The sequence below is a fragment of the Hyaena hyaena genome, unplaced genomic scaffold (genome assembly GCF_003009895.1).
Source record: "Hyaena hyaena isolate Hyena2069 unplaced genomic scaffold, ASM300989v1 scaffold_245, whole genome shotgun sequence".
Lineage (NCBI taxonomy): Eukaryota > Metazoa > Chordata > Mammalia > Carnivora > Hyaenidae > Hyaena > Hyaena hyaena.
The window spans coordinates 1072295-1086029 of NW_024080878.1; the positions used below are offsets into that span (position 1 = coordinate 1072295).

Sequence of the window (13735 nt, forward strand, 5' to 3'; positions counted from 1 at the left end):
AGGCACTTGAGCCAAAAATGAACCCGACATGGTCCCTGCCTGTAGGAAGCCCATGGTGCACTATGCATTGTCTACACTGAAACATTACTTACACCTTGCATCTAAGCAATACTGGAGACTGGAGGAATAAGGAGGAGCAGATGGAATCCTTACCTCCACATTCAGATACATTCCAAGCTTCTGGAGTCTTCAGGGCTCCAGGATTTTCTGGTCTTGGGCACGGTTCACATGTGATTTGTCCTTCCTCATTTTGGAAGGTTCCATTTGGACATAAAATGCAGCGTTCTTGTGCTCCATCGTAGTATGTCCCAGCCCTGCAACTGACTAGCCAAAGTGGGAAATGATCTTGTCAGTGGAGGACAGAGGCCAAGGAAGGATGAATGCTAGAGATAACAGTAAACAGATGGCATAGACTCCACACTCCTTCCTACAAACCCCTGAATACAGAATGTGTAACACCTTTGGGTTTTCTGTGCACACCCCTCTGCCAGGATCCCTGTGGCCCACTGTTAGAGGTGTTTACAGGTTCTCTCTCCCTAGACCATGAACTCCTTAGAAGCAAGGATCACAGTGGTCCTAATTATCTTTGAGCATAAGCACTTGATGACTCTTCCTATTTCACAGAGCTTGTCAGAAGGATTAAAAAGTGAAAATCATTCACTGAACATAAGCCTAGTGCTAAAGGAACAGAAATGAGGGTGCTATTAATTCTGGCTGACGGCATCCCTGAAGGCTTCCTAGAGGCCACATTTGTGTGGGAACTTAAAGGATGAATAGGATCTCCTGAAGAAGAAAAGGGGGCAGGTCATAAAAGGTCATGCATGACATATAGGAGGAGAGGGAAGAAAGGAAGTTTGGGATAGATTTAAAAAATTCTTGAATGCCAGCCATTTGGATTTTATTCTTCAGGTAGAGGAGCCATTGAAAAGCTCACTCTCTGGGGGCTGGGAGGAGGGCGATCTCAAGAGTCTTACCAATAAGCTCTCCAAAATAACATGTTTATAATAAAATTCATATGTTATAAAGAGTAAACCATAGTAAATGTCTCCTGAAAGAAAAAAACTACAAGGAAATTAATAAACCATATTCCTGACTTTATTCCTGGTATTGTTAGTTACTAAATGTAGGTTTATATCTTATTTTAGAATATGAATATAAAATAAATATGCTTAATTGGGTTCTTCAATATATTCAAACATCATAACCATCAAAATAGCCTTTCTAATGGCTAACATTTACTAAGTACTTACAATCTCTGTTCACCATGCCCAAAGTTTTACGTACACTATCTCATATCCCCAAAATAACTCTATAGGGGCGCCTGGCTAGCTCAGTTGGTAGAGCATCTGACTCTTGATCTCAGGGTTATGAATTCAAGCTCCATTTTGGGCATGGAGCCTACTTAAAAACAAACAAACACAACCCTTAGGATCCAACAACCCTAAGGGGTTAGGTGCTATTATTAACTACATTTTACAGAAACAAAGACTTAGGGACGTGAAATACTTTGGCCAAGGTCCCAAGCTAGTCTGTGAAATACACCTACGGTGAGATTAAGAGTTTTGGATTTAAGGGGGAGAAAGGTCACTAACAAAAGTGCAGACTGAACCATAATTCAAGACTTTGCCAAAGATTCTCTATGTGGAATTAGGGGAGATTGACTGGAACAAATGTATTTTCTCTCTCTCTCTCTCTCTCTTTTTGTTGTTGTTGTTGTTGTTTATTTATTTATTTTAGGGGGAAGCACATGGGAGGAGCAGAAAGAGAGGGAAAGAGAGAGAATTCCAAGCAGGCTCTGTACGGTCAGCATGGAGCCTGATTCAGGGCTTGAACCCATAAACCATGAGATCATGACCTGAGCTGAAACCAAGAGTCAGATGCTTAACTGACTGAGCCACCCAGGCCTCCCCCTCTTTTTTTAATGTTTATTTATTTTTGTGATGGAGGAGAAAGTGCACACAAATGCATGAGTAAGAAGAGGGGAAGAAAGAGAGGGAGACAGAGAATCTGAGGCAGGCTCTGCACTGTCAGCTCAAGGCCCAATGTAGGGCTTGAACCTACCAACCATGAGATCATGACCTAGACATGATCATGACATAGAAACCTAGATCATGACATAGAAAACAAAATATCACATGATAAAATTAGCTATTATATCTCTTCAGTGTCTATGAGGGGGAATATCTGTTTTCATGCTATCCCACAAATGCAATCTGAATTTATACTTTTAGGGCTAAACATGGCAAAGTTGTCTATTGCCATTAATAAAAATGTCTTTTCATTATTTATTTCATAATCTAAAAAAAACATAAACAAGGCTTTTTCTAAGTCATAATAAGCCAAAAGATGCCATATTTCAAATATTATTTCTACAATTAAATGCAATCAATCAATAAAGTCTACTCTAAATTCAAAATTTTAATACTTTTTTATATTGTTTGGATTGTCTTTTATAATATTCATGGTATCATTTTATTTAATTGTATCATATTTTTAAAACATTGAAAGTAAACCAAGCTTTCTTGCTTCTCGGCAAACATTATAACGAGTCTGATGCACAGATCTGGGGCAGACAGAGTCTATAACTCCAGAGCTGTTCTCTAATAGGAGAACCACTGGATAGTGGTTTCCATACGATTCTGGTTTCAGTTCATCTCCCATGAAAGTGGCACCGAATCAGGTACTAGGAATTCCTGACTTCTTATCCTGTGTCCCACCTGACTATCCTAGGATGGGCCTGCAGCAGGCCAGTAAGTGAGAGCATGACTCCTTCATGGCTCTACCAAGTCAACTGTCATGAAGCTGGTGGAAGGTAAAAATCTGGCTGCCGGGAGCCTCTCCAGCCCCACCATTTCCATTTCTGAAACATTCATTTGCCTAGAGGGAAAGTGCCAGACGGCAATGGTTTCAAAGCTCTACAAATCATAACTTCGAGTAAGATCAGCATGGTCTGTTCCATCATAGCCATCCTGGGTGAAAACAGATCCCCTCAATGGAAGGACAGGAATGGCCCTGGTTCTCACTGGAAAGAGTAACTGGGTGGGCTCCTGCTGCTCTGGGTTTCCACTCTTCTTTAGTACTATTTAAACCCCCCAAAGCCTTTTCAAGGTTATATTTTGAGAAGCCTCACAATGTCTCACATCTGTTGTAATTTTCCAATAAGCAAAGGGCTGAGAAATGCCCCCTTGGTCTGCCCTGCAGAAAAGAGGGCACTGGTTCTTTTTTCTCCCAGTGAAAGACCTGCTTCATGTAAACAAACTCATACTGTCACTCACAGTTTCCATCTTCCTTCCAGAAAGACCTACAGAAACCATTCCTGCCAAGCATCTTCCAAATTAATTTGTTTTTTTTCACAGGGGAAAAATGAGCTCAACAGTTAAAAGTGATTCTGAATGTCATGAAGAATGCCTGAAAACAGCTTTTTGCAAATGTGCTGAAGATCTGGCCTGAGGAGGCCTCAATCACACGTTCCAGTCGGTTCTCTTTTCTCCTCCAGCAGCCAGCTTGTTTTGCTGCCCCAGACAAAGGAGTCAATTGCCCCCAGAACACCTCAGGATCACAGCAAAGCTTTTGTGTGTCTTCAGTGACCATTAAAATCTCATTCTCAAATCCTACACAGCTGTTTTCTCCCCCTCTTAAAAAAAAATACAAGAAAGCTTTTCTGATGCAAAAAGGAGAGACCAGCAGGGACCAGGATTAATGGCGACAAAGAGACCTGAAGGCTCGCCCTCTTTTCAACACTATGGTCTTTGAGTATTTCAGGCTATGGACAAACACTATGGTCTCTCTGTGGCGAGGATGGTGAACCTAATAAAAGAGGTCACTCTCTAGCATCTGACTTGTTTTCTTACGAGGCACGCCTTGACTTCTGAAGCTGCCCACGCCAATTCCCAGGGTGTTCTGGAGCTGCTGCTTATTCACAGCTCAGAGGCTAAGACAATGCTGTGGCCTTGGGATTCTGGTTGGAAGCCCTTTTAAATGAGCTGTTCAGAATAACAGGATATAACAGTATTTAACAGAATAACAGGAGAGAGCACCTCCAGGGGCTGAGGGGCTGAGCTGTCACACAGTCCAGGTTTCTGGTGTGTGCTCAGGTTTGCTGTTTGGAAACCTTCTTAGAGTTGGGGCAGAGAGATGAGTGCAGCTGGACACCTTCCAGGCTGGGTTCCCCAAAGCATGCCGTGTTCTCTTCCTGCCTGGTTAACTGGGACTGAGATGTCACTTCCTTCAAGGGGCCTCTTTTGCCCTCAATTTAAATATTTCCCCAAAGATTTGCCCTTTGCCCTCTTTTGTCTTAATGTTGGTGGCTATCCTTGGGATCTCATCTGTTGTCACTGTGAAAATTCATTACTTCAGTTAAATGCTTAGCACTGATTACGTGCGGAGCACTGTTCTCAACGGAACTGGAGATATAGCTGAGAAGACAGGCATGGCCCTGCCCTCAAGGGGCTCTCATTCTAATGGAGAATATGGACAGTAAGTAAGCAAATAAATAAATATATAGTAGAATGCTACCTAGAAGTAAGTATGATGGAGAGAAGTACAATGGGGTAAGAAGGTGGGAGAGAGTGGTGTATATATGCTGTCTTAGAATAGCAGCCAGACTTTCCTCTTGAGCAGAGATCAGACTGAAATGAGGAAAATGGCCTTGCAATGGGATTGGCTGGTGGCAAAAAAAGCCAGTGTAGCAGGAACACAGTGAAAGGGCCAGGGTGATAGGACAGGAATTCTAAAAAGCAAGCAAGGGTCAGATTACGTAAGTTCTTGAAGGTCATGGTAAGGAAATTAGACCTAACTCAAAGTGTGTTGGAGGTTTTGCATAGGGGAGCAGCAGCATCTGACTTATCTTTCTAATGGATCATCTGGCTGCTATCTGGAAAACATACTGAGTCAGACAAGGGTAGGAAGATGAGTCAGAGCCTGTCACAATAGATTGGGCCCAGGAAGATGGTGGTTTAGAATAGAGTAGTAATGACGGAAGAAGACAAAATACTGAGATTCAGGATATAATCTGAAAGTAGCTATGACAGAATTTGCTAATGGACTGGATGAGAAGCATGACAGAATGAGAGAGGTCAAGAAGACTGTGAGGTTTTCAATTTGAGCAATGAGGTAAATAGAGGTGAAATGAGGGAGAAGCAGGTTTTACTTGGGAGGGAGGGAGGAGGATAAAATGTTTTGTTGAGACACATGGAGTTTAAGATGCCTGTTGGTCATTCAAGTGTTGATATTGAGAAGGCATTGGTTTTACTGGTGGTCTCTGAGGTAGAATATTATATCTCGGGGGGTTTACAAAATGATCCACTAGATGTGGGCAAAGCATTTTCCCACCCTTGCCTATTAATTTTTACCCACCCCCTCAAAAAAAGAAATAAAGAAAGGTTCACTGGTTTAGTGTATGACATAAGATTGGGCCTCAGTCTGTCCACATCTCCATGAGTCAGAGACACATGTGAAGAAACAAGGTCTACAAGAAAAGGGAAAAACAAGCATCCACAGCACTGGGGGTGGGAAGGTACTGACTGCTTTGCTTCTTTTCAAAGTATTGAGAATTACAGTTTGCCTAGTTGAATAGATTTCCTGATTATATTACCCAGTTTCAACCAAGCTAACTGGCACAAAATAGAGAGCAGCTTCAAACAATAGTACAGAGACCCTGGACCAAGCAGGCATGGGTAAACAACAGGGAAGAGCCAGGTGGACATGCCTTTTACTCCCAGACTAGTTCTTTGCCAAACATCACGAGATGGAAATAGTAGGGATTTCATCATACCTGACAAGAGTTGAGCCAAAACACTAGCAATTCACAAAAAGACTATTTGAAAGATGGCTTTACAACCACTACTGTTAGCAATGAACCTTGCCAAATTATACATATGGTACCTTAAGATGCTGGCCAATGATTTTTAAATTTTGTTTATTTAACCTGTACCTCATTCCTCTATCTTTTATGATGTACATGTTACCCAATAGTATGTGAGTTTTAAATAAATAAACATTCACAAATTCAAAAATATTTTACCCTAAGTGTGTGTGTGTGTGTGTGTGTGTGTGTGTGCGTGCGCGTGTGTGTGATGAAGAACATTCAACACCCCCTGGGATAGAGGAGCCCATAATTCAAAAGAGAGGTCAGAGCTGGAGAGGGCCATTTGGGAGTTACCAGCACATGGTGGTATTTAAAGATCTGGCAACAAATGAGGTCATGTAGGAGAGTGTGAAGATACAAGATGGGGGACAAAGGACTGAGCCCTGGGATATCTGATGTTTAGAAATCAAAAATTAGGGGAGAAGCAACATGGAAAATAAAAAGGGAGCTGCCACTGAGGTAGGAGAAGAGCCAGAAGAGTGTGGTGTCTGAAACCCAGGAGAAGAGAATGTTTCCAGGGGGGTGGAAACAAGTACCTGAATGAGAATTGGCAACTGGATTTGGTAGCAGAAAAGTGGTTTGAAGTCTTGAGAAAAGCAGTTTCAGTGGAGAGGCTGGAAACAAAAACCAGACCGGCTAGAGTTAAGGAGAAAATGGGAGGGGAGAACACAAAGACAGCGAGTTTAGACAACTCTTTCAAGGCATTTTGCTTTATGGGGGAGGGGAGTCAAAGAAATGAGGTAGTATCTGGAGAGAGGCATGAAGTCGAAGGAGAGTTTGTTTGGTTTTTCAGACAAAGCATAGGTTTGTGTGCGGTTGGAAGTGATCTAGCAGAGAGGGAGAATTCTGAGCTGAGGGGTCACTGGGGACACTAACGGGAGCAATGTTCTTGAAAAGGTGAAAGCAAATGGGCTCCAGAGCCCAATTGGAGAAGCCAGCCTTGGTAGGAGCATGGGCTGTTCATCCATTTTAACAGGAAGTGGGTCAGAGTATGTGTGAACCGATGCAGGACAGGAGGGCTGGTCTGCACATGATAAGATAAAGTCATTTTCCTAGCGTCCTAGAAGCCCATGGACATCACTGCCTGGAAGTCTTGTTGCAACTCAAATTCAACTTACTCAAAGGGAATGCTTCTCTTCCCTTCCCTGCCCAGTTCTTCCTACCCCTCTGGCTTTACTCTTTATAAACAGCATCTCTACTCCCCCAGGCACCAAGACTCCAATCCTTGCAACCAGCCGGTAGTTATTATTCCAGACCTCTTTCCTCCCTTCCCCATCTGCAGCATCCTGCAGCTGTGTTCCTTTTGTCTATCTGCTAATCTTCATCCCTGTGGCATTAAGGTCCTTTGATCCTCACCATCTCTTATCTAGAGAGGGATAACTTCCCAACTACTTCCCTTGCCTTTTGTTCTTCCCTGCCTCAGCCCTGTCACAGCCTAAAGTCAGACTCACCTTTCTAAAGTACTTCTCAGACTGCTTCCCTCCCTGACTCCAACACCTCCTTGACTGGACTCCCTGCACTCCTCTTAGCGTCTTTGATTCAGAACTCAGCCTTTCGTCTCCTTTTCTGCATCTGAGTTTTCTTTCTTTCTCATGCTCTCTCAAGAGCCTATTTTTTTCTGCTTTTCCTATAAATCTTTTCTAATTATTTCTTCCTCAGTGACCACATTCACCCAACCATTCAACCAACCCAGAGGATTTTCTCCGTGCCTCCTTGCATATGCAACAGGGCTGGGTGAGATGAGGCACATACGGGAAGGAAGTGAAGGATCATGGCTACATCAGAAACCTCTGAGCTCACACCAACTTTTTCCTCTTCTCAGTCCCTAATCCAATTTATCACCAAATGCTGCTCACATTTCCTCCTAAGTATTTCTAGAATTCCTCACTTCTTTCCTACTCCATCTAGTACCTTCAGGTCCTCAACATCTCTCACGCAAAGCATTCAAAACCTCCCAAGTTGGGTTTTCTGCCTCTGATCCTGACTCTCAATCCAGTAAAAGGAATCTTTCTAAAATACAAATATGACCTGGACATTCCCTGACTACAAACCCTCTAATGGCACCTTGTCACCTAGATATAAAGTCAGTGCTCCTTAGCGACATATTCACGGTCTCTCATGACCTGCGTGCTTGTCCCACTAGCCGTCACATCTTACCTTGTTCTCCTGGTTTAGTAATACTGAGGAGTCATCCACCCCCAGGTGCACATCTTGCTCAGTCTCATTCCCCAAGGCTACTCCTCTGCCTGAACACTTCTCCCCATTTACACGTCATCTGTGCATCCTTCAAAGCTCAGCGTAGGCTTCTTCTCTTTGGGGATGGCTAAGTGTGACTTGAGGGATTGTGTTTTATTTATCCAGGCCTCCTCAGCACCCACTGCAGAACTGGCCCATAGAGGGTTCTCCATATGAGTGCTATAACAGTTAGAGAATCACACAGCACAGGCTGTACCCAGAAGTGAGAGCATTCACACTGGGAGAGGAACATAGGCTCTTCAGAAAGATCTGGATTTGAACCTTGGCTCTGCCTTTTACTTGCTAGGTGACACTGGCAAAACTCCTTACCTCCCTATGCATTAGTTTCCTTGTCTGTAAAAAAGGCATGATGCAAAATAGACTGACAATGAAATAATATATGTAAAGTGCCCCGCACAGTGCTAAACACATTGTAAGTGCTCAATAAATGTCAACATGTTGCCAAATTCTGTTTTTTAAACTCTTTTAGTTAAAAGAATTTCCTACTACTTGTTGGGATGAGCACTGGGTGTTGTATGTAAGCAATGAACCATGGGAATCTACCCCAAAAACCAAGAGCATACTTTACACACTGTGTGTTAGCTAATTGACAATAAATTATATTTTTAAAAGTAAATAAATAAATAATAAAAGAATTTCCTACGAAGTCTGTGTGATAAGCGTTGGTCTAATACTGGTCCATATTACTAATAGAGACTTTATAATTTCCATGATTTAAAACAGATAAGAAAAATTTCTGCCTGTTCAATTCCAAATCATTTCTTGATTCTGAAAGAATTAAGAAGAAAATGTCAGGCTCATTCCTGCCTCAGACCATTTGCACTTGCTGATCCCTCCTCAGCCAGAACACCCCCTGTCCCCATCAGAGCTTTACAAGGCCAGCTCCTTCTCATTTAGGTCTTAGATCAAATGTCACCTGCTCTGAAAGCCTTCTTAAACACCCATGGAGAGTGATCCCCCTCCCCTCTATCCTCTGTATTATTATCTTCATAGCATTTATAACTTATGAAATTATTTTTCTTTACTTTTTTATTGTCCATGTCCCATTGGAATGTGAACCTCATAAGAGCAAGCTCCTCACCCATTATGTTCTCACTGCTTCATCCCAAGTTCAGAGTGGTATCTCAATAAATATTGCTTGAATTAATTTTTCTCATTTGCTGCAGAGGAAAGTTACCGCTAATGAAAGTTGAATTAAACCTTCCCAGTTTTCTCAAGAACTCAGTAATAAAATTCTTCCCAGTTTGCCAGTTGCTTAGATTGTGTCTTCTATAAATTTCAGCAAGTTTTAAGAATAATCAAATACAAAAATATATATTTTGGCAAGTATATTCCTTAAATAATTCATACTTTATGAGAGGACAAATGGCTATGAAAGAAAAATAGAAATCCACATCGTCATTATTTTTTCTTTAGGTATAAAGGGCTTTGTGAATTACTGTGGAGCTTAAGGAATCTGTTCCTCAGAGAATATAATCACTGTTTTTTGCCATCTTGCTAGAATTGATCACAGATGGTACAAAGGTCACCTGCAGCAAACTGTCCCCAAGGTTCTTAAATGCCAAATGAATGAGACTTTTCTATGCAAACATGATCATGGTAAAAAAAAAAAAAAAAAAAAAAACGTGTTTCATTGGTCAGAAGTGATTATGTTTTTTGATGTAACTTAGGACTTTAAAATTTATTTTTAAGTGATGTTGGAAAAGCAACAATTTGCTGGAAAAACAGGCAAAGAATGCAGATATTCTCAGACGAAGAAATCCAAATGGCCACTGACATCGGACAGCATACTCAGTTTTACTAATAATCTAAGAAAAACAAGTTAAATTTGGTAGAAGTAGACTTTTATGACATTTCAAACATATAGGCTATGTGCACAAAAAAAGGATATTCACTGCAGCATTGTTTGTCATTAAAAAATTAGGAACAACTTTATTAAATGTTCACCAACAGTGGTATGGTTAATAAATACTGGTATCTTGAACAAATACAGATGAGGAAGCTTTAAAAGTAATAAACTGAACTCCTCTATTAGCATGGAAGGATGCTCATGATCTATGCCATCTTTAGAAGCAACCCAGAACTATTCAAATTGTACTGATATGCTTTTTAAAAATATTTTTTTCATACATAAGCCTATAGCTGCCAAAGTTATCCTTTTAAGACATAAGTCAGAAACCCTGTTACTCCTCTGGCTTAAAACGTTTCACTGGCTTTGTTTCTCACTCAGATTCAGAGTCGGAATCCTCACCCAGATTTCCATCCGCACCTGGTCAGGCCCTTGGCTACTGCTCTGATGTCCTCCCTTTACCTTCCCTCCCACGCTATCTTCCTGGCCTGCTTTCCCTTACCTTGGGATGTCGGTGCTTGCTGTCTCCCAGATATCCCCATAGCTTGCTTCCTCCATCTCTCACATCTCTGTCCAAATGACACTTTGCAACAACCACAGTCCCTGACCACCGTCTACATTTGGGGAGAGTATGTTCCTCCTCAGTCCTCCCCTACCCCTCCCACTTTCTATTCCACTTCCCTCCTTGCCCTTCATACCCTTATCACCACCTGGTAAACCATAATTTCCTTCTTTATTGGTTTGTGGTCTGTCTCCCTCCTCCAGAACTGTAAATGCTAGGAAGGCTAAGGTTTTTGCCTTTTTGTGTCATTACTCGATTCTCAGCTCCTATCATAGTATCTGGTACGCAGTAGGTACTCAATAAATATTTATTGAATAAATAATATCTCATTTTTATATGTACATAAAAACAGATATAGAAAAATACATAGCAACCTATTGACAGGGATTCTCTCCCAAGGGTAGGATTAGGAGAGCTTTTATCCTTACTGTATACATTTCTGTACCACTTGAAACATACACTACTTTGGTAATGGAAAACTAAATAAAAAATATTTTAATGGAAAAATGTAATGGTTCAAAATGCTTTTGGGGGCCCCTTTCTGCTGACACTGAAAATAATTGCCAAAAAGAACTATCCTAGGTATGTCTCCACCGTATATACCATCCAGAGTTCAGAAAATACCAGTAAGCTTGGGCTTTACGAAGTTCTAAGACTGGCAAATAGTCCAGGAGTATAAGGAGCATAAGACAAGCTTTCCTCTCCTCGCTCACTCACTCCTGCCCCTTTGCCCATACCATGTGTCTTCCGGGTAAACAGCCTTTCTAATTAGCATATGCAACCCCTCCTTAGATGCACTTTCTCCCTTCCGCAGGAGGAAGAAATTTCACTGATAATTCTTTGCGCTGTTTTCTCTATATGGTAAAATCTTCAACACTGCTGTCAGGGTGAACCTGATTTGGTTCCATGTGGGCCACAAAATTCGTCCATTGCTAGAGGGAGCTCTTGAGACAAGACACATTGCTTCTCAACAACAAATCCAATCTAACTTAGCATGACAAGCATCTCAGGACGCATTCACACACACAACAGCGACATAAACCCCGTACCAAGTGTCTTTCACAAGTTGTCATGGTCATGAGGCCTCTGTTAAGTAACTCCTGGTCCTTGTTCTTGGGCCTTTTCCCCGAGGAACACAGCCATGGTAATATTGGTAATACTCTAGTTTTGCCTGATTTCTTCACTGGCCACAAAGTCTCCCTGGCAAGCTTGCAAGGCCTCTCCCTACCAGAAGAGCAAATGGAGAAATGGGAGGCAATTTAGCTCTGAGAGGCCAGCAGGAAGACTGGCCTGCCTGTTACTGACAGTTTCTGCAACTCACTCCGTAAAGTAGGGCAGCAACAGCCAACACCCATCACCATTTTGGTATGGAAACGAACTCCTAGAATTTTAAATGAGAACAAACCAACCAGCTGGGTTGTTTCTTAGTTGTTGTTTTCTTTTTAAAAGAGTTAGCTGGAATAAAACTCAAGACTATTTGAGAACTAGCCCCTGGCGGACAATTACACTTGATTTTACCCTTGATTTTTGCTTTGTTTTGACAAAGCAACATATTTGGGGTTATTGCCAACACTCTCCTGAATGAATGCCCTGGGCTTAGCTTCGCTTCTTGAAAAATACTGGCTTATTACTCCTTGGCTCAAGACTTACTTCTAGGGCCTTATGATTCTAGTGGCGCCTGAGAAAGGACAGCAATTTATTCTGGAGGGGTCTGGTTATCAAAACGCACCTTACTTGGGACCAGAGCACAGGCTTTAGAGTCAAACCATCAACGTGATCTAGAGCCAAAGAACCTGGTCCTCTGAGCTCCAGGTTGTTTCTCTGTTCAGTGGAGATAATAAGACCTACCTTGTAAGATGACTGTTTGGGTTAAAGGAGATACTATAGATACCATGCTTAACGTAAATCATTACCATGACTATTATAATGTGAGACTATAAAGTGATTACCTATAAAGCTAGACTTTCCAGAACAGCTCTTCTCCACAAACAAATCTCAAGACCGACCACCCTAAAACTTCTTGCCCAGCTTCCTCTTGCCTAGAACTTCATCAGAGAAATAAAATTGGTGTTGTTTAAATGCCGGGTCTCAAACTTAATTCTGAAACACACACACAGATGCACCCATATATGGAACTGACACTACTAGGAGCCTTGAGCTGAAGCACAGGGATCTCATTAGGCTGCCTCATGGCCTCCAGCCTTGCCTCTGTGCACAACTGTGGACAGGAGATTGTTCATTGCCAACGTCGGTTGAGCCAGAGGGAGACAACAATGGGGAACTGACGGTGGAGCGTGCAGAAGGCTTATGGGTGCCTTACACCTACAGTCCTGCTCCTTGCCTGGGACCACAGTGCTCTGAAGATCACCATCACTCAGACCATTTAAGGTCAGTGTCAGTATGCTCTCTTGTCATCAACCCTACCTCTTCCTTTTCATTCCTCAATTCAGCAAACATTTATTAAGTGTCCACCACAAACCAGACACTGTGCCAGGTGCTGAGGAGCTCCTAGTCCAGCAGACACAACAGACACCAACACATAGATCCCAAATAAGAGTGGTGTCCAGGGTGTTCTCTGGAGTGAGCCCAGAGAGGGAAAAGAGGCCACACTTTTGGTTGCCCTTACTCTTTATGGAGGTCGAAACAATTCCGTTAGTAAGAATGTCCTGGCCAGCAGGTCACTCACCACATTGGTTTCCTATGTGGCCCTGGCCCACTCCACAGGACTCTACTCGGTGTTCAGATGTTCTGGGAGATTTTTTTGCCACTTCAAGGTCCATGCCTGAGAGCTGGAGGTGGAACTGCTCCCTGTGGACAGCCTTCCGGAGTGTTCGGATGGCTTTCCGGAGCCGCTTCTCAGCTCGCTTTACGATGCAGCTCAGGTCACAGGAAGCTAGGGGAATGAGAGGGACAGCAGTCGGCGGGGGCGGGGGTGGGGGGTGGGGGGGGGGAGGTCAGGCTGCAGCATGTGAAGATGTCCAGACACCCACCACTGCAGGCCCCACCAGCACCCGCTGTTCCCTGTGGACAGGGTGGTGGGGAAACCTGGGGCTGGGCACCTAGCAGGCTGGGCAGCATTTGATTCAAACAGAAATTTGTTGACCAAAATGGAAGCTTTGAGTTTTTATGAAGAAGATTAGATCATGAGGATCCAAACCAATTCAGTCCAGTTTGGGAGTGAAAAAAACCCAAAAACCAAAAA

The 13735-nt window shown here is 42.6% G+C and overlaps 1 protein-coding gene across 3 annotated transcripts in view; it reads right to left on the reverse strand.

Annotated features, from left to right (window-relative positions):
- The window catches only part of SCUBE2 (signal peptide, CUB domain and EGF like domain containing 2), a 66260-nt gene that overhangs the window by 12429 nt on the left and 40096 nt on the right, over nucleotides 1-13735 (reverse strand). For all 3 annotated transcript variants that reach the window (XM_039244584.1, XM_039244583.1, XM_039244582.1), the window contains 2 exons: nucleotides 13220-13426; nucleotides 154-324 (listed from right to left, as the gene is read on the reverse strand). In XM_039244584.1, coding sequence (XP_039100515.1) covers nucleotides 154-324; nucleotides 13220-13426 — 378 coding nt within the window. The remainder of the gene's footprint in view (nucleotides 1-153; nucleotides 325-13219; nucleotides 13427-13735) is intronic.